We start from the raw sequence: 20,564 nt of genomic DNA, 5'->3' as shown, positions 1-20,564 counted from the left end.
AGTAGCAGGAGGGGAGGATTGGGCAGGAAGTTTGTTCCACCTGTGATTTGGCACACTTATCCTAGGAGTGATTTCTCCAGTCAGCTGGTTGGGGAAAGGAGCTTGCTGAGCCCAGAAGTAGCACACATCATCTGTCACATTTCACTGGTCCTGTGGCCATGCCTAATTGCAAAGGAGGATGGGAAATACAGTCTACCTACGTACCCAGGAAGAAGAGGAAACATTTTGTTGAACAATAACAGTCTGCCACATTCATCTAGTAGACACAAAAGGGCTTAATAAGAAAGACATGTTGTTTATCTTCTTCCCCTCTTTTATTTTAAAGAAGATAGGCAGAGCATGAAGTAGTTTCAAAGAAAGTAAATGAAAAGCACTGAATACTAGAATACTGGAGTCGGAAGGAAATGTAGAAGATATTTTANTCTAGTAGACACAAAAGGGCTTAATAAGAAAGACATGTTGTTTATCTTCTTCCCCTCTTTTATTTTAAAGAAGATAGGCAGAGCATGAAGTAGTTTCAAAGAAAGTAAATGAAAAGCACTGAATACTAGAATACTGGAGTCGGAAGGAAATGTAGAAGATATTTTATTCCCATCTCCCTTCTTCAGCAACCACAATCAGATAGACAACCTGCTTCTGTTTGAAAACTTCTGGCTATTGGGAATTAACTTCCTAAAAAAGCAACAGCAAGAATCAGCTGAACTTTTTTTTTTTTCCTTTTTGTCTTTTTTCGTGACCGGTAACGGGATCGCAACCCTCAGTGTCGCACCTGTACCGTGACCGGCAACGGGATCAGGGGCCCGCACCGCGCTCAACCAGTGAGCGGACCGGTCTCTATATGGGATCCGAACCCTCAGCAGGAGCGCCACCGCGCTCTCAAGCGCCTCACTCTACCAAGTGCGCCACCGGGCCGGCCCCAGCTGAACTTTTTAACTTAATAGTATTGGTCTTTGTCCTGGGCCCTAACACTTATCCTCATGCAGCTGTCCGTGGATTGAAGAACACTTATCCTCATGAAGCTCTCCCTGACATGCTTGGCCCTGTCTCCTGCCTTTTTGCTTGCACATGCGCAGTTTCTTCAGCCTCACTTACAGTGCCTTTCCCTAAGGTAGTTCTGAGCAGCGCCTCATTCTCTGAGTGCATAACAGCCCTTGGTCTGAATAAATCCCATCCCATAATACAGCCTAAGTTTGTGGTAGATTGTTTTGGTCCCCACATAACATACTTATAAACAACAGTGTTATCAAAGGTTTGGAAGGTAGGGACTTTGGAAAAGAAGAAAGGATTTCTGATAATTTAGCCAAGAGAAAGTGAGTGCTTTAATTGTTGCCTTCAAGAATGAAGAATCTGATGTTCTTCCTCAATACCGAGGTCTGGAAAAAGGACATTTATTTAATTGTAGCAGCCGAGGTTTGTCTTGAATCAAGGAAAATTGTCTGTATTGATTACTGTAGACACACTATTGCAGTGGTTTTAATAGAAATAGAACTAAAATGTCAATGCCAATGTAGATGGGGCCTGATGACATGGCAGAGGATCTGGGAGAAGAACTCAGCAGTAGCAAAAGTAATAGCTGGAGACGGAGACGTAGCCCTGGAGATATCTGATGAACAGCAGGGTTGGAGAAAGATAGTTATTAAAGGTGGGGCTGAGAGTTATTGTTATTCAAATAATAAGAGGCCAGTACAGCAGAAAAAACAAGAATGAGTTCACTGGTTGAACGTATGCAGAGACTTTGATAAGAAAGAAGAAATTCGTTGGTAGCTTCACACTGACTTCCGTCTTCTGCTTGGGGAGTAACCTTATGAATTGAGCTTTGACAATCTGCTGCATTATGTTCTACCAATTAATAAAAGGAGAGAAAACAATAAATAGTCTTTTATTGTAACCAGCCAAAAAACAACTACATCAAAGGCTTTAGCACAGTGATGCAGCATGGACAATATGTTCTAACGGAAATCCACCCAGTGTTTCATTGGCTATGAATGTAGTAGGTGAGATAAAGTAGTCAGGAGAAAGACCTGTTATTTTTCAGAAAGAGTAAAGGAGGGATCCATTGGCTTACAGGCTTCAGATCTTGGTTAGAAAATAATTCAACAAATTAGATTAAAGTCCAACAGCTTGACTGTTACAGAATCATAAACTTGGGTTTTCTTGTTTGTTTTGTTTTTTGATACCTTAGAAATGATTTGAGTCAGTTTAGAGCTACTTATTATACAATTTTATTGCTATAGTTGCTATTGTGAGGCCTAAGTGTAGTACTCACGCATGTAAGAAGAACGGAAAGCACAACGCTAACTAGCTCCTGAGGGCCCTCTGTATGTGTGGATATGCACATGTAGTGATAATTCCTGTGCACAGACCATAAACCAAGTGAGCCTAACAAGCTGCTCTGAGGGCAGCAGCCTGGCAAGGACACAGTAGCTATGAGTGGGCACAGACCATCCCACTCCAGACATTCTTTGGGGATCATCCTTTTGGATGAGGTTTGTTTAGCTCATGGACTCTCTACCATTCACAGGCTGAACGGCAAGCAGTCAAACCAATCGCAGTTTGTCGAGCTGTGCCAATAGTTACTTTAGACTTTTTGACAAGGATCAGATCAGCTCTATGGCAGTTATCAGGCACTTTGTAACTGACATGATCATAACAAAAAATCTTTTTCTTTTTGTCCATAACAAAAAATCTTAAGTGAACACCATGTAACCTACACAGATAGGATCTTAAGCTAAAGGAAGCTATTAGCCAGGGAACGTGTAAAGAAAAAAAAGGTTTGAGAAAGAATTTGAAAGAAAAGACGCTAATAATACAACTTAGGGAGACTCAAAGAGATATTACTTATTTATAACAGGAAATGGTAACAATTGATGCCATCACAAAGCAGCCAAACCATGTAAGAATGAAAACAGTTTGTAATCGCAGTCAACAACTGGAAAAAGAACAACGGTGACTTCTGCTTCGTAATGTCCCTCTCCTATAAACTCCTGCTAGTCTCTATTCTAATGCAGGCTCATTAGCGAACACTCAAATACTAGAGATAATTAATTTAACACCTTGTCAGACTTAAATATTTAAATTAGTAGGTTTTTTTTTTTTTTGTCCTTTTTGAGACTGGCCGCACCACGCTCAGCCAGTGAGCGCACTGGCCATCCCTATATAGGATCCGAACCCATGGCAGGAGTGCTGCTGCGCTCCCAGCGCCACACTCTCCCGAGTGTGCCATGGGCTTGGCCCTAAATTAGTAGGTTTTGATTACAACATGTCTGATCTGATTCTCCCACCCTAGCAGTGTATGTAAATGTTACAGACTTCGGGATGAGAGAGTTGATGGTAGACTACAAACTTCTGAGGTTAGGATATAAGGAAATAGTCTTCTTGAAGTCTTCAAATCTCCAATAATTCTTTGTCTTATGTATTATATATGTTCCTATCAACATAGGACACTATGAATAATTAATTAAGAAAGCATTTTTATATATTACCTTGTTTGCCCCTAATGACAATTCCATGAGATAGTTATGGCAAAGCTACTATCGTCATTGTATTGATGAGGATACTTAGGCTCCAAAGATGGCATGACTTTCCATGGCTATGTGACCACCACCAAGAGGAAGTTCCAGGAAAACACTCAGATCTTATGGTGCCTTTCATCCCCGTTCTCCTAACAGTGCACTGTTCTGTTCTTTGGAACACTTTTCCCTGTGAATACTAGGAGTTTTTTAAAAATTGTTATACTGACTGGGCTGCATATTAAATATAGAAGGATCTTACACATGTAATGTTACCAATATGGAAACACTAATTATTTTTGAATGAATGTATCATAGTTGAAAATAGTATCTTTCCATAGAAAATCACAGAAGTCTAATACTCGTAGCTCATGATGAATTGCAACAGCTTTGATGAATTCCAAGTAGAAACAAGCAATGGTTGGAGTTCAGATTTATTTTATTTAGAGAATGATTTTTGCTTGTTTTTAGGGACAGTTGCTGCTACACCCAGTCTGCAGGAGAACTGAACTCCTATTAGTCTTTTACCCACTGGCCAGTAACTACTATGTCACTGTCACAGAAAGGTTTCCAGCTGAACTTTTTAGAGATGTAGATTAAACAAGTTGCATGAGAGTAATAAAAGACTCTGAGGATATGAGTATAGCAAGAAAAGTAGAAAGGATACTACCTTAATTTTTTTTTAAAGTATATAAGCTAAATAGCATTCACTGGTGAATATAATTACTTTGCTGGGGAGCTTTTTATAAAAGAAAGAATATGGGTTTTGGGGTCTGATTTTGATAATATTAAACACCTTTGCATAGAAAAGAGAAACTTCTGCTTTGTCTATTGAAGGATTTCTAGGGCTGTGTCTGTCTTCTCCTGAGTTCTATTTCATGCATGTGGATTGACAAATAACTCGTATTAGCAAAATAATGTATACTTTTATTAGCATATAAAATAAGAAGAAGAACCCTTTATTGTTCACACCTTTTTCTCTATTTTTGGAACATATGAAGCAGTTTTCTGTATTTTTTAGAAAACTTTGCTTGTGTTTGAAAATGGCTTTGTAAAAGTGCTTTTATAACTCAAAAAAAAAATGAGAATATGCATCTGTTGATAATTCCATCAAATTTTAAGATCCAAGGGTCCTAAAAACTTTGCTTGTGTTTGAAAATGGCTTTGTAAAAGTGCTTTTATAATTCAAAAAAAAATGAGAATATGCATCTGTTGATAATTCCATCAAATTTTAAGATCCAAGGGTCCTTTACTTATATAGAAATAAAAAATTTGATTTTTACTTATGCAGAATAGAATCTTTGGGCCTCCAAAAATCATTTTTCTAGGAAGTTGAATTCTGCGCCTAAACCAATCCGCTTGTCTCCAGTCATATATTTGAATTGCTCTGGAACATGACTGTATGTTTCTATCCAGCAGCTCCATTCTTAAACAGGAAACCCAGAAACACAAAAATAAACACACAAATCCTGTACTGTAAAGAAAAGGAGCTGCCTATGAGATTTCATGCCTTAAAGCTGCAGTGGCCAACTGAGTAATGGAGACTCACATGTGGGGTTTACCTGATCTCAACCCGATTTAAATCCTGACCATCTCTCAGAGCAAGGCCAAGATTGTGTAACTTTGCTTCATGATTTGGCTCATATCTGGAGATTTGGGGTTGCTGGAGTAGAAAACTGAACTCTAAGAGAATTATAGAATCAGGTAACTGAGCACTGTCCTGGTGCTCAGGGGACAGGTTCAGACCTTCTTAGCCTGTAACTAACCATGTAGAACTTCCTCTCTGTGTCTCAGTTTCCTTCTTGGTAAAATGAAGGAATACACCAGTGTATTCCAATGTCTTTTAGCAGTTGAACAACTTTTTACAATGAAATCATATATAAAGTTCCAATGCAGAAAACAGAAATGCAGAGGGGTTTGCTTGGTATTGAGATGGTGAAGCTGAAGCCCTCACTCACCAACTCGGCCTCCCTTCGGTGCTCACAATGGTCCCTGAGTTATTTCTGCAAAACTCTTGATTTCTGACAATTTGAAGATGCATCAAATAATTATTAGGGCCTAAAAAATCTAAAAAGTTTAAGAACTTAAAACTTCCTGACCATCTACAGCTTATAAATATGGTGACACAGGCAAGCAGTGCTTTGCTTTAAAATGGCACAAGAACTTTTGCACAGCCTGTACTTTAAGGAAGGGATTTCCAATTATCTGTAAAAAGGACTATTTTAAATTCTCCCCAAGACTTCAGATCACTTAATTTAAGTAAAGAGTCTCCTGACAGTGTTGTCCCAAAACAGGTGTGAGGTGATGTATGATTCAATGATTGTTAATGACTCTTCCCTTTTCCCTGCCCCAACCCTCAAAGGAATTTGAAAATGGGGGAGAATGGTGCGCTAGCTGAGAATAAAAGGCAAGGGGTGCTACTTCCCTGTCTCCTTTCTAAAAACCCTGCGGAGCTGTGAAGGATGAAGAAAGGCCAATGGTGGCAGAAACTGGCTTAGAGAGACAAACTTTGAATTCTACAGATAGATAGTAGTTGGAAGTCAAGCAATCCCAGTTAAAAAAAAGTAAAGAGTTTTAAAATTGTAAGTTCCAGATGTTCTCATTTGATAAATCATATGCAAATAAGAACTCTCTTTCCATTCATTTGCAATGTCTTTGCTTTATTCTTCTCTTGCATGACTGCAGGATACTTTCTAGCTTATGAAAATCCTGGCACAATACTCACAGTGCCCTCAAATATAGTGTCTTATGACCACCTATCATATGCATTCAAAATTATATGCAAGTGCACTGAAGAATCCTGTGCCTGCAGAAAAGAAACCGTATTATTCACATTGCAAATGCAGCATCCCTTTGGGCCTGTGGAGAAACACTTCATGTATCATGAATTAACTATTGACCATAAGGAATGCAAGTTAGCCACTAACTGGTCAATTGTCTTTAATGATCAAAATGTAGAGGGTCTCCTCCTTTGACCAACAGAATTGAAATGCAGGGGCAGAGCATTTGTAGTTCCTGAAGGTCTTGTTCAAGAGCAAATCAACTGTAAGGTGTGGGGAAATTGTATTGCTGCTTCCTCAAAAGAGCATGGTTTATTCATATGTTTTGATTCCCTCCTAGTATGGTGTGCATTATACAGGGAATTTAGCAAGGCAGGCCATAATGGAGAAAGGGCATTTTTACTGGAACAGTTTCTTTTTGTTAAACAGCCAAAACTTTCCTCCATTCTGCTCTAGTTGTATTTTAATACTAGCCAAAGTCTGTTTAAAATACTTGTGGCCAATTTTTATTATACTGTGGTTCCACTGTAGTTATGTAAAGTGGCTATTAAGTACTGTGGTTATGAATCGCTTGGAGAGCCCCGTAACATTTTTACCGGCTTGTTCTGTTCTGTGTTCCTTTCATAGGATATCAATAACGAGAGTGACAGCTGACATTTCTCTTGCCAAGAGGTCTGTCCTAAATAATCCCAGCAAGAGAGCAATAATTGAACGTTCAAACACACGGTCCAGCTTAGGTAAGATGTTCAAATGTGGTATTTCTCCAAGCTGTGTTTTCATGGTATGACACATGGTGCATTTGTGAATGTCTTTTTCAATCTGCTCCCCTTTCTGAATGGGGAATCCCTGAATAACTGGAGAAAAGGCTAGCATGGACCAGAAGGGAGCACAGTCCTGCAACAGCCAGAGCCCACTCCCTCTCAGCTCTGGTCAATTAGCTAATTAGTAGTCTGGTGGGAAGAATCCTCAGCAGCCTCTCCTGGTCTGTTACTGCCTATCGACGTGAAACCACTCATCTCTACTTTGCCTAAGCTTTTCAATGAGGCTTATAATGTCTGTCATACCTGAGTCACAGCTGACATGAGAGGAAATGAGATATTCAGCCTTCTCAGATCTTTAGAAGAAGAGCTAGATAATGATGTTCTTAGTGCTGCTTCTGCTGCTAGCTGGTGGTATGAAGAATAGTCGCATCTTTAAGTGGCAATGGCAACCATCATTAATAACATGCAGGTAGTTTAAAGATATCTTTGTTGGGATAGCAGTCAGAAAGCATCTCAAAATTTACCATGATGGAGAAGAATAAAAAGCTATAAGTGATTAGCTCCATCAAGCTACAGGTGGGCAGGGCTGTGGAGGATGAAATCATCATCCACAGAAGCGAGTCCATGCTGCTGGAAAAGCACATATTCATCTTGAAAGCCTGTTCGTAGTCTCCACGATTGTCAGGAGTGGTATAGTCTACTCATAACTTCCTAGGATTCTTTTTTGCATTCGTATTCTGGAGGCAACTTGTTTTAACTAGAAAAGATAGGGTTCTTCCATGCCACTGCATTTTTTTTAAGCTACTGAAATGAGCACTATAGATGATAGAAAACTAAAAAAGAAAATAGGGTTTCCGAGATAGAGTGCATGACGTAAAATCCCATCAAGGATCCACTGAAGGCTGTGCCTTGACCCTGAGTCAAGGGTTATATAAATTGGAAAGAAGATACAAAGAATCATCTGTGTATTCCTGACATGGGATTGGCACATGGTAATTGCCAATAAATGTTGGGTGGTTGCTTTGTGAAAGAATGTTAAACATACCAAATGGAAGAGTTATCGGCACCTGTGAGGGGAAGATCCCAGAGAGTAGTGATTCCTTCTTTAGTCCTGTGTTTACAGCCTTCCATGAAGAGTGACACTTTCTTAAAGGCACAGTATCTTGACCTTGAGGAGGTGACAATGGCAGTGTTGATAGTGAATCAGATTAGCTAACTGACTAAAGTCAAATATCATGGGTGACAAGATGTTAAGTTAGGCTGAAGATTTCTCAAATAAAAGTCTGTTCTCTGGTCTGCTGTCTTCAACCCTCCTTCTTACTTCTTGTAATGCCTTTGACTTTTAAGCCCTGTTTCCTCTGCTGTATGATGAGAGGTTAAAAGACACATAAAAGCATAAGCTATGTTGCCTGACTCCTTCAGCTGTCTGCATCTGCCAAGGGCTTCATGGGCAGTCTCTGAAGTCATTTCTTACAATACAGTCGCCTGTTGTCAGAGTCAGCGGAGTGGGTGGGGTGGGATTACTGTAAATGTTGAGGAAAAAACAAAGTAGATCTTCACTGGTTTTTACCTTGACCCTGTAGAGTTGTATACTCATAACCTGTGGAGTTAATTTAATGACAGTCTATTATAACCACTGTGTTAGCTACTTATATCCATATGACCGCTTGTTAGTGCACATTTGTAGATTACTTCATCAAGTATTTATTGAATACTTGGTATGTGCCGTGTATTATGCTAGACTTAGGAAATATAGACATAACTAAGACACAGTATCTAACCCATGGACAAAAAGAAAAAAGGGATGGATGGTTAAAACACTCTGTGTTAATGGAATTATGAACAAAGAGCTAGGGCTATAAAGGAGAAGGGTGGGGGCAAGAGGTATGTGAGAAAACTTTCCAGAAGTTATATTTGAGCTGGTTCTTCAAAGCAGACAAGAATGTACAAAGACATCGACATATATATTAAAAAAGTGCATTTGAGAAACAAGTGGATTTGTGCATAGCATGTTTAGAAAAGGAGATTGAAAAAGGATATGCTTAGAAAAAGTAGACTGAAGCCAATGTGTTAGGGTGCTAGCGTGCCTTGCAAAAGTGACCTCCAAAATAGATTGCAAGAAATGTTAATTTTACAAGATAGTAGTAATTCTTACATACAATGTTTTCCGTGGTCAAATACATTTGGAAATGGTGAATTAAACATTGGCAGATTTCTTCACTGCCAGGCCTTTAAGATATGAAGATTAGCACACATTTGAAATTCCAAGAGAAGCTATGTAGTATGCAATATATCCCTTGCATAAAACCCTCTTCTTCCCATAGGATATCTTATGAGATTACTGTTGCAGGGTACTCACTTTTCAAAATGTTGCTTTGGGCCCTAGGGAGCCATTGAAGCATGGGAGAAATCTGAACAGATTTGGGTACAAGGAACATCATGGTGGCCGACATCCTGGAGAGACATGGGCCCAGATCAATTGCAGTGGGGTTGTAGAAGTGTTCATTGAGGTCCTCCAGCATCGGGGTCTATGACTGCCTAGAGCTCCATTTTCCTGGAATAGAATTATGAGGAAACCTTCATTGAAACCCCTCTGAGAATTGGTCTGGGTAACCAAGATTGTTTGGTTTGGTTTAGATTTTTTTCTTTAAGAAAATGAGCTATGTAGATAAATATGCCTGTCTCTTCCTCACGCATACAACTTATTTATTGCATTCTCTACACATATTATCCAAATATCCCCCCACCCCCATTAAGAGTGGCCCTCTGGCTTGTTCTTGGCTTGCTCCGCCCAAGCACTTTTCTGCTTTTGCCAGACTGCCCATTGCCTAAGAGTTTTGTGTTGGTTAAGCAATAGGTGTGCTGCACTCTGCTCCTGTCAGAAACACATGTAACCTCATTGCTGATGCAGAATAAATATGGTCCAGGTATTTCTGAATCATTTATGCAGAGACTCAGGTACCTTTGAGATCTCTTTGTACCAGGGCAGTCCAGTTTGCATCACTGTTTTTACTGCTTCAGAAAATATTGTATTCGTATTGGAAGCTTAAAACAACATAGACTACTTCTGGTATAATCCTGGCCAGGAGCTCCCTTAAACTGGTGGCAGTTTAATAGAAACAGCAAATGGAGAACATACCCCAACATCCTGAGGCTGAAACTTAATACAATAAAAATTGATTTTATTTTCCAAACTTCCTTCTTAAGAAAAATTTCTTTTTAAATTGTTTCTGACATGTAAGAAAAAAGGGACAAATATATTTATTATTACTAACAAATGTAGAATATAATATCAGAAGAAGTTGGCAAATAAATTACTTACTTGTCCAGATTCTTTAAACTGATATTCTGAAAGCTAGTCACCTTTCAAAACAACATGAAATCTTTCAAGCCATTAGTATTAGATAATATGAAAAGTAGTAGATATGTTGATTCTTCAAATTCATACTTTTTAATGCAGAGCATGCATTAAACATCAGTGATTCTATGGGAAATAACAATTTTATGCTATTACGCAAAGCCCAAGGAAATAGAGTTACATGATAGTCTTGAGTATTCCTGAGTCTGCATACCTTGTCAATCCCTTTGGATAAGGAAGGGAAATTGTTTTGGTGGGTGACATGAAGTTGAATTATTACGGGATAAGCAAAGCAAATCTTGGGATTCTGGCACAAACCCTTTTCAATGAGGATATTTAGAGCAGCAGCACCTTTTTCCTAGGCCATCTTTGAAATAGTTTATGTTAAGTAGCTTTGTCTTCTCTGTGTACTTTGAACCAAATTACAAGATTGCTAGGTGATGCCTATAGCCAAAAAATAAAAATAAGTAAAAAACAAAACAAAATCATCTCTCCGAAAATTAAATAGTCTAATTCAGTCTTTGGGCATGATCCAGTAAGTCAGGTGATTTATGATATGTGTGTGTGTGTGTGTGTGTGTGTGTATTCTGTAAAAGTATTTGAGAAAGCCATTATTATGTTTTGATAATCTGTTTTCTGTTAAGAAATAGCTGGATTGCTTCGGACATTTAAAAAGAACTAGATTTTTTATTTGATCAGACTCACGCACAGATTCGGGTCACTTGACCATTACAGCCTACCAAACAGTTTTGCATCTAGATGCATTGCAGCATTTTAATATAATTGGTCTTAGTTTTGGGTTTTGTTTTTTTTTTTTTTTGATACTGAAGATGCCTTAGAACAAGTTCACTGGCTCTAATACTTAAATTCAGACAGTAAATATGCTAGTTGTAAGAGTAGACTCAGAACAATTAACCAGGGATGCAAAAATGGGCATATCAGTCAAAACAAGTGAGTTGTGTGGTGGGGGGAGGCTTAAAAAACATATACACAAAATATTAATATGTAACTTGTTGATAGAAATACTTCACTGTAATTTACTTTCCACGTGGTGTTGGTTTGCATATATATTTCAGTTGTTTCTTAAATGTGGTTTCAGCTTTTACAGCTAAAATGAAAGTTCTTTAAAACAAAGCAACAATCAAAAACAACACAAAATAATCACCATAGCTATATAAATAGCTAAATATTAGGTTGATTGTAAGAAGCAAATCAAGAGAGTCATCTCAGTTTTTTCTACCAACTGGTTTTATGCAAAACTCAACCTTTCTCTATATTTAGAAAAGATCTTAAATTAAACAGGACTGTGAAAATTCAAAATGCTTTGTTTTGCAATGTAGACAGACATATCTGAAAGTGTACTATTTCTCTTTAATATAAGAACTAATTATTAAGAATAACCAGGACCTATTATTTATTATTCTCCTTTTAGCGGAAGTGCAAAGTGAAATTGAAAGAATCTTTGAGTTGGCAAGATCTTTGCAACTGGTTGTTCTTGATGCAGACACCATCAATCACCCAGCACAACTTATAAAGACATCCTTAGCACCAATTATTGTTCATGTGAAGGTCTCATCTCCAAAGGTAATTAGCTCATTTTGGTCTTAAGGATTAGAACTGTATTCTTTTGAAATATGGTTTGCTCTGTGCTTTTTTGTTAGTGAGCAAGGAGAATGTCTTGTTGAGACTCTGTTAATCAGCACATTTTAAAATTCCCACAGTGCATAGGTTCTAGAAATTTTGAGATAGTAAATAAAGAATAGTCCATTTCCTTTTTTTTTTTTTCCTTTTTGTCTTTTTTCGTGTCCGGCAAACGGATCACAGTCCTCAGTGTCACGCCCGCACCGGACCGGGACCGGCAACGGGATCGCAAACCTCGGTGCTGCGCCCGCACCTCGCTCAGCCAGTGAGCGGGAACCGGTCTGTATGTGGGATCCGAACCCTCGGCGGGAGCGCCACCATGCTCCCAAGCGGCGCACTGTAGCAGTGCGCCACAGGGCCGGCCCATGAATAGTCCATTTCTTCAAGAAGCTTACTTGTCTATTGTGGCTCCTAAACCAGACAGTTATGCAAGTATATAATAGAAAACAAAAAGTTAAGAAAGGTGAGGAAAATTAGACTCTGGCTTTTCATAGACTAAAGGTGCTATTTTGGTAAATTTCTTGGATAATGTTGATTCTCGTATCACCTATATTCTCTCCCCAGTTGAGGGAGCATATAGCTCAAGAAAGGTAGCTATATTTATCATACATAAAGTAAAATATCACTACGTAAACATCTCTAATGGAAACATACAGACCCAGACATTTGTGCTTAGGTTGGGTTCTTGAGAAATATAGTTATTCTGTGATTAAACATAATGGGAAATTTGCCATATATCTTTATGCCATTGGGGGAGATAACAATAAAAGTGAACCAGCCTGAAATCGGTCTCCTTTGATTTGGGTATCCTTTCATTTTTAAAAAGTGATGATGTTTTAAAAACTTAATATGAAATAGATACTCTTGAGAGGTATTATCTTTTTCTTTTTTTTGTCCTTTTTTTGAGACCGGCTGCACCGTGCTCAGCCAGTGAGCGCTGTGAGCGCACCGGTCATCCCTATATAGGATCCGAACCCGCGGCGGGAGCGCTGCTGTGCTCCCAGCGCTGCACTCTCCCGAGTGCGCCACAGGCTTGGCCCTTGAGAGGTATTATCTTAATAATCAGTTTATTTTCAGTGCCTCCTAGATTGTATTTTAATGCCTAAATGCAAACTCAACTCCCAACCAGAATGGTAGTCTCTCATGGTACAGAACATCTAAAGAAGCTGTGCTCTTCTGCAAACCTTCTGAGGTCCTCAGCCTTCCATCTCTCCAGGCATTGTTTCCGTGTAGTCAACTTGCAAATCCTGACCAAACCAGGTCTTTTTGGGAATCAGTAGAATGGATTGAAATTGCCTTGACTGCCTGGAGGTCTCTGACCCAGAGCTGCAAGGATTCAAGCACCTTTCACTGTAGTGGGGGAGATGTCAGCCCTTCCCATTGCCCCAGTCTCTATGGTGTCCTTAAGTGCAGGAACAGAGGTTCTCATGGACCTGGGTGCTGGGATGTTATAGACTAGCACTGTTTTGGAGGGGAGGGCCCTGTTTCAGCTAAAAAAAATAGAGAGAGAGGAGTATATGGCCAAATGGAGTTGTGACAGTTGCCAAAAGATATAGGTTTATCACTGGTTTGTATGTAGCAATGTACCAGTGCAAATGTTTTGCCTAGATTTCCAATCAAGAAGTAGTCTGATTAATTTAAAATTAAACTGGAATGTCTAATTAATTATCAGTGACAAAAAGACCAAATTGTATATGACTCTGATATTTATCTGACATGGAGATAATGAATATTACTCAACTGAATAATATCACTGTATTATTCAACATAAATCACCTGGTACAGACCAGTTCCTCCACTTTTGCAGGGCTCTCTTTGAAATCTCTGGGTAAAATCTAGGGTGGAAATCAAGATCCCACCAAGACCTCACACGGAACTAGAATAGGATCAAATCCATTATAACTAAAAGCCAGTGTAAGTGGATGATATCATTACCAGTTTATATTTATGATTTCTCACATTGTATTTCCTCTCTACTAATATTCAGAGCTAAATAGACTATAAAAAAGATCCTGATTTATTTTATTTTCTTTCAGCTTATTGACAATACCTCATTCATTTCTTCTACCAGGTTTTACAGAGGTTGATTAAATCTAGAGGAAAGTCCCAAAGTAAGCACTTGAACGTTCAACTGGTGGCAGCCGATAAACTTGCGCAATGCCCTCCAGTAAGTATAATTATTTTTGTCTTCATCATTCTTGATTAGTCAGAAGAGGGAGGTTATTTTTCATATTAGCATTGTCATTTTTATTCTGGAATGATGGTGATGATACGTTGTCATAATCTAAAGGATTTCTTGGAACAATCTACTGCTGTCATGTTGCTTGTACTTGGGCATCCAGAACTGGATGGTGTCTGCCTTGGAATAAGAAATGAACTTAGTGTTGGGTGTCTACCCTCTTTGCTACTACCTTGATGACCTTGCAAACACTCAGCAAACCACTTAGCAGCCAGCAGCCAGTCATGTGGACACTTTTAAAGAAAGAAAAGAACAAAATAAAACATACATTTGACTTTATGCCAGCAGGTGTAAAAGATTATAATGTTGAGTGTCAAGAATTGAGGGCCGGCCCGGTGGCGCACTGGATAGTGCGCTGCTTGGGAAGCGCGGCGGCGCTCCCGTCCGAGGGTTCGGATCCCACATGCAGACTGGCTCCCGCTCACTGGCTGAGCGAGGCACGGGAGCAGCGCCGAGGCTTGCGATCCCGTTGCCAGTCCCCGGTCCGGTGCGGGGGTGACACTGAGGGTTGCGATCTGTTGCCGGACACGGAAAAAAGACAAAAGACAAAAAAAAAAAAAAGAATTGATTGGAACTAGAACAGCCCTGTGGTTGTAGCAGATGAAAGGGTCAGGGTTGTGTGATGTGGAAAATTGCATTATAGTGACTTTTCCTGTAGGGCCATTGGCAGAAAAGAGCTGTAGGCTTGGAAGGCAAGCAATGGTGGGCTGTCACATGGCCCTGGGTTGACTTACTATGAGCGTACTTCAAAAAGTTCATGAAAAAAAGAATTGAAAGATAATACGAATCTTTCCATGAACTTTTTGAAGTACCTTCGTATTTCTGTCCTTATGTTTCTCTAAGGGAAATAACTGTCTTTCTTACTCAATTGATTTACTAGACTTTTTTATATACTTGTGTAAGGATTGTTTATGTTCTGTAGAAGCATAAAATCCACTTCAAATGTTTAGAAAGACAACACAGCATAGCTGTGAAAAGCACAAACTCTGTAGCTGGATGCCTGGGTTCAAATCCACACTAACTAGTTATATAATCTTAGGAGGTACCTACACCATGGGGTAGATGTGAGGATTCAGTGAGTGAATGTGTGACAAAGCTCATAGAACAGCGCCTGGCACGTGGGAAACACTGTCTAGGTGTTTCTGTTGTAATTACCAGATGCACTTTGCACTACACCATATCTGTTCTGTTAGACTCTGTAAGGACCGGTGCCTCTCTGGTTCACTGTTGTACCTCACTGTTGTTCCCTGTTTAAGGAGGTCCATAATAAATATTTGTTGAATAAGTGAATGAATGAAAAGATGTACAGGCGGTAAGAATAATAATGCATCCTTTCATTAGATACTTAAAGTGGACCAGACTGTGTGCTAGATGCTTTACACATACTGTCTCTAATCCTCACAGATGCCTAGTAAGATAGGCATTATCATCCCCACTTTATAGTTGAGGCAACTGAAAACAGAGGGGTTAAATGATTTCCCTAATGTCACATAGCAAATTAGGGTGAGATCTAGACATATCTGGCTCCAAAGCCAGTTTGCTCACCTCTCACGCACGCACCCACACGCACGCACCCCCGGCCACACACACACACGCATGCACGCACGCACACACGCACGCACACACACACACACACAAACACACACACCTGGTTACCTACCGTGCAGATAATTTGGATAGCTTGGAGCCTGGAGTGCTATGTTAAGAAGTTTAATTTCACATTGCCTACTAATGAAGTCCACTCACACAGTGGAGTGTGTGATTAAAGTACTGAGCAAATATGTACAGAAGAAAGAATTACCTAGCCCCTGGCCCTATCATATTTCACAGTTGAAGGAAGATAATCTTTATTGCCCAGCTGCCAAAAGCCAGGAACTATGCTATTATTTCCAATTTTTAGAACAATCTTCTAAGGATAGTTAAGTCAGTTTGGTCTTCTGGTAAGCAAACACCTAAATAGAATTAGAAGCGCAGGAGATTTATTGGAGAAAATACCTTTTCTTTTTATAAGTATGTGTTTATTAACATTTATTCATAATAATTACTAGAGAAAATACGTGGGTCCTAAAATTGAGGTATTTTAGCTGCCAAGAAGGTTGATTGTTAAGTAGTTGGGCATATAGTACAGCTTGTTATATCCAAAATATCTAGACAAGGAAAGATATGTGCATACATAAATGAAAGTGATAGTCTGTTCCCTTAGGACTTGGAATCTCCCCAGGTCAAGAGTTAAGTAGTTGGGCATATAGTACAGCTTGTTATATCCAAAATATCTAGACAAGGAAAGATACGTGCATACATAAATGAAAGTAATAGTCTGTTCCCTTAGGACTTGGAATCTCCCCAGGTCAGGAATCTCCCCAGGTCAAGTATCTCAAACAGTCCCATGCATGTGGAAGACAGCCTTACCTATTATTATCTCAGCAGGATAAATACTTCCTTGTTTTATATATTTGGTCAGATAACCTGGAATTTTAAGCAGGCAGTCTGGATAAGTAAGGTTTCTTTGTACTCAACATTTTCTAAACACTGTTTACTTTAGTAAACATGTTCATTTGATATTACATGAATAGTATTTGTAATGCTATGAAAGAATCATATGCTCTATTTGTGCATATGTGAAAAAATCTTTAGATTATAAAAACCAGTGGTAGTTTTAAAATGAGTCTGCATTTGTCCCAGCTTTACTTCAAGACAACAATTATAATTGTCATCCAAAGACTGGGGATCACTGTGTCATTTTGGTTCCTTTGGAAGAATTTGCAGCTTGCTTAATTGGCTACTGCATCTCCAATCTAAAAAGTCAGCAAATTATACTGGCAGCAGAGTCTCACACTGCTAAAAAATTAAAGGCAGCAGTTTTTGGAAAGAGAAGTCTAAAAGAGCACTGAAAAAAAGTTAACTCTCTGTAATCAGAAGAATGAATCCTAGACTCAGAGACTATTGGAGCAAAAATGGATCTTAAAGAGCCCCCAAGACAGTATTTCCTGGAGTGTGTTCTTTACAATAAAGGTTTCATGTGATGTCAACTGCTGTTATGGGAAAAGATTCCTGAAACAAAAAATGTTTGAGAAAACATTTACATCAACAAAAGTAGTCTGGTTTCTCTGCTGCAGAACCCTGAATATGCTAATTTTCATTTTATCTCCAATAGGATAGATAGTGTATAGTGCTTCCCTAAAATGGGGTTATAGATCTGTTTTTCCACAGATCATCCTATGGGTCCAGTGTTTCATGGAATGCTTCTAGGGAAAGATTGATTCAGTTCAATCTCCTCATTTTCGAATGACTGAACTAAGACCAAGAGAGGTGAACTGGCTTTCTGAAGGTCATAACTTTGGCCAAAGTCAGCATAAGGTCTCTGTCTCCTATTCTAGCAAGACTTAAATGGTTAATAACAGGCTACTTATTTTACGTTCTTCTGGAGAGAGAATCATGGGTTTTATGGGTAAGGCTTTTTCCAGGAGCAGGATCAATAAGATTGTTTAGTAAAGGGCCAAAGAGTAAATATTTTAGGCTTTGTGGGCCATATGGTCTCCTTTGCAAAACTACTCAACTCTGCCTTTGTAGGAGGGAAGCAGCCATAGACAACATGTGAACAAATGGGAATCGCTGTTTCATTCAAACTTTGTAAAAGCAGGAGGCAGGCCTGATTTAGCCAGAAGACTGAAGTTGCCACCCTTGTGCCAGGACAGGGTTGTTGTTACCTATTACTGTGCAATAAACTACCTCAAAACCTAGCAACTTCAAACAATACATCAGATTAATGTGAACTTTAAAAAAACACTGGGTGACTTTTCTGCAGACAGTAACACTGGCCAATGTTATATATAATCTTTGAAGAATAAGCATAGAGAGGTGGAGGGTGTGGGGAGGAAAACGTGTTTGGGTTCGTAATGAATGTCACAAATCATTAGGAGAGAGGTACTAGAAGAGGTCGAAGTCACTATACTCTTTGCCTTCGTGTTACCCCCACCAATTAGTGGCAAGAATTCTGATTGTCTTTCCTGTTTAGCTCATTAAAGTGGAAACTATGTGAGATGAACTTCTAGAGCCCCATAATACTAGTAGGCTTTCCTTTATCCTCATAAGCCCTCCTAGATCTTTAGAAAACCCTTTCGCTTACAGTCTAGTTTCCTGTCACTCATTCACCAGTGAGTTAAGTACTCAGAGCCACAAAACCTTTAATAATATAAAGAATACTATTTTAATATGAAAGAAACATTGGTTATTTTATTATTATTTTTGGAGGCTGGCCAGTATGAGGATCTGAACCCTTGACCTTGGTGTTGTAATACTGCACTCTAACCAGCTGAGCTAACCAGCCAGCCCTGGTTGGTTATTTTATAATTAGCATTACATGTTGTGCCATTCAGCTATATTATTTTAGTAAATAATATTTGTCAATCATTTTTTAAATAATGCTGGCTGTTTTAGGTTCTCTTTATTTTAATAGTAAAGAAATAAAAGTATGCTTACTCTATTATTTCTTTTTTCCACTTAGAAATAGGAAAGATGCCCCGCATGACGTTTTATCTATGCCCAACAAATAGATGGAAAACAATGGATATACCAGGGGAGAGTTTGCATATATTTAATCCCGTCTAGGTAATATTCAGTAATGAACCAATTTTTAAAAAAAAGTTAAAACTAAACTGCAGTTACTTTCTAAGTTTTATAAACTTTTTATTAAAGCTATTCAATAGCAACTTTCTAGATAATTATATTAGGCAATATACATTAGTTTTAATGAGATTCTCCTCTCTATGCTAGAAAGTATGTATTTCACAGTCGTTAAGAAAAACTTGTCAAATAGATGGAAAACAATGGATATACCAGGGGAGAGTTTGCATATATTTAATCCCGTCTAGCTAATATTCAGTAATGAACCAATTTTTTAAAAAAAGTTAAAACTAAACTGCAGTTACTTTATAAGTTTTATAAACTTTGTATTAAAGATATTCAATAGCAACTTTCTAGATAAATATATTAGGCAATATACATTAGTTTTAATGAGATTCTCCTCTCTATGCTAGAAAGTATGTATTTCACAGTCGTTAAGAAAAACTTGTGCAGTTTCTCTCTGTATCTTCCCTCCCAAAAGGATTTAAATGAAATAAATTGCTCCATTCTTCAGAGTAGGACCTGAAAAGCAGCGTATCTTCTATAAAAATTAAGGTAACCAACAATTCCAATTTGCTTGGAATTTTCCATGTTTTAGCATTGATAATGCTGTATCCACAGAAACACTCAGTCCCCAGCAAATCAGGATGTTGGTCACCCTAATACAGGTGGCTTCCCTAGAAAAGATTGTCACATCTTATGCTGTGAATGGAGAACCAGATATATGGTTAAATATTTATAATTTTTTAAAAAGACTTTGCATATCTTCTTCACATCCATATTATTCAGCTCTAGTCTGTCTTTCCCTTTCTTTCTTTCCTGTCATTGTAGTTCTGTGCACCACTGGTGAGCTAGAGGCATGTTTTTCATTCTTGGTTATTTACAGTGCTTTAGTTTTTAATTTTCCTGAAAGAGCTTATCCTGAAAAGGGGCCTACCGTGCCTGACGTTTTGATGGTTTGTTTTGACTCCTCTGCTCACTACTTGTTTACTTTGGCAGCCACGCTATGTCTGCCCACTTCAGCTGAAGAAAATGCCCCACCATAGAATGTCAGAGGTGTTCACTTTGGCAACACTTTGAAAACAGCTCAGCATTACCCTTATTTGGGGCTGTCACCCAGGGCATGATATCACTGTGTGGGTAGCTGTTCATTGCCTGGAACTTTTGCTGATTAGATTGCTCTCTGCATTCGTATCTCATGCTGGGGGACTCATGTATTGCATAGTAAGGAGCTGACTAGACTTGGACTTTTAAATATGAAAAATAAGTAAAGCTGGTTTGCATAATTGATTGGGTTGCTTCTCTTTGAATTTCTTGCATAATTTTTTTTTTTTTTTAAATTCTCCTTATACTGACTTTCTAGCACTCTGGTCTGCTCAAGCTGTGTTATTTCCTAAACAGTTAAAAAGAAAAATTGTCACAGATATGCCGGCTGTGAAATTCTTCCTAGTTGAAAATGAGCCGCATATGTCAGTATTCATTGAGAAACTGAAATTTGCTTTTCTCTGTGCTTTTGAAAGTTTAAAAGTGGTTTTGAATCATCTTCCATCATGTAACTGTCTTTTTAGTAGTGTAAAAGCATAGTTTTTTAGAAATGATTAAGGCTTAAGCAAACAGCCATGTGCTGATATATACAAATTCTATCCATTGGCA

General features: G+C 38.6%; 1 protein-coding gene across 1 annotated transcript in view; it reads left to right on the top strand.

Moving 5' to 3' along the window:
• Positions 1 to 20,564, top strand: part of CACNB4 (calcium channel, voltage-dependent, beta 4 subunit) — a 43,880-nt gene that overhangs the window by 10,838 nt on the left and 12,478 nt on the right. The window contains exons 7-9 of the mRNA XM_008566368.1: positions 6,917 to 7,026; positions 11,841 to 11,992; positions 14,121 to 14,216. Of these exons, the coding sequence (XP_008564590.1) occupies positions 6,917 to 7,026; positions 11,841 to 11,992; positions 14,121 to 14,216 (358 nt within the window). The remainder of the gene's footprint in view (positions 1 to 6,916; positions 7,027 to 11,840; positions 11,993 to 14,120; positions 14,217 to 20,564) is intronic.

The sequence above is a fragment of the Galeopterus variegatus genome, unplaced genomic scaffold (genome assembly GCF_000696425.1).
Source record: "Galeopterus variegatus unplaced genomic scaffold, G_variegatus-3.0.2 Scaffold237, whole genome shotgun sequence".
Classification (NCBI taxonomy): Eukaryota; Metazoa; Chordata; class Mammalia; order Dermoptera; family Cynocephalidae; genus Galeopterus; species Galeopterus variegatus.
Note: the sequence above shows the minus strand (reverse complement) of the source record. Positions and strands in the feature narration are given on the sequence as shown.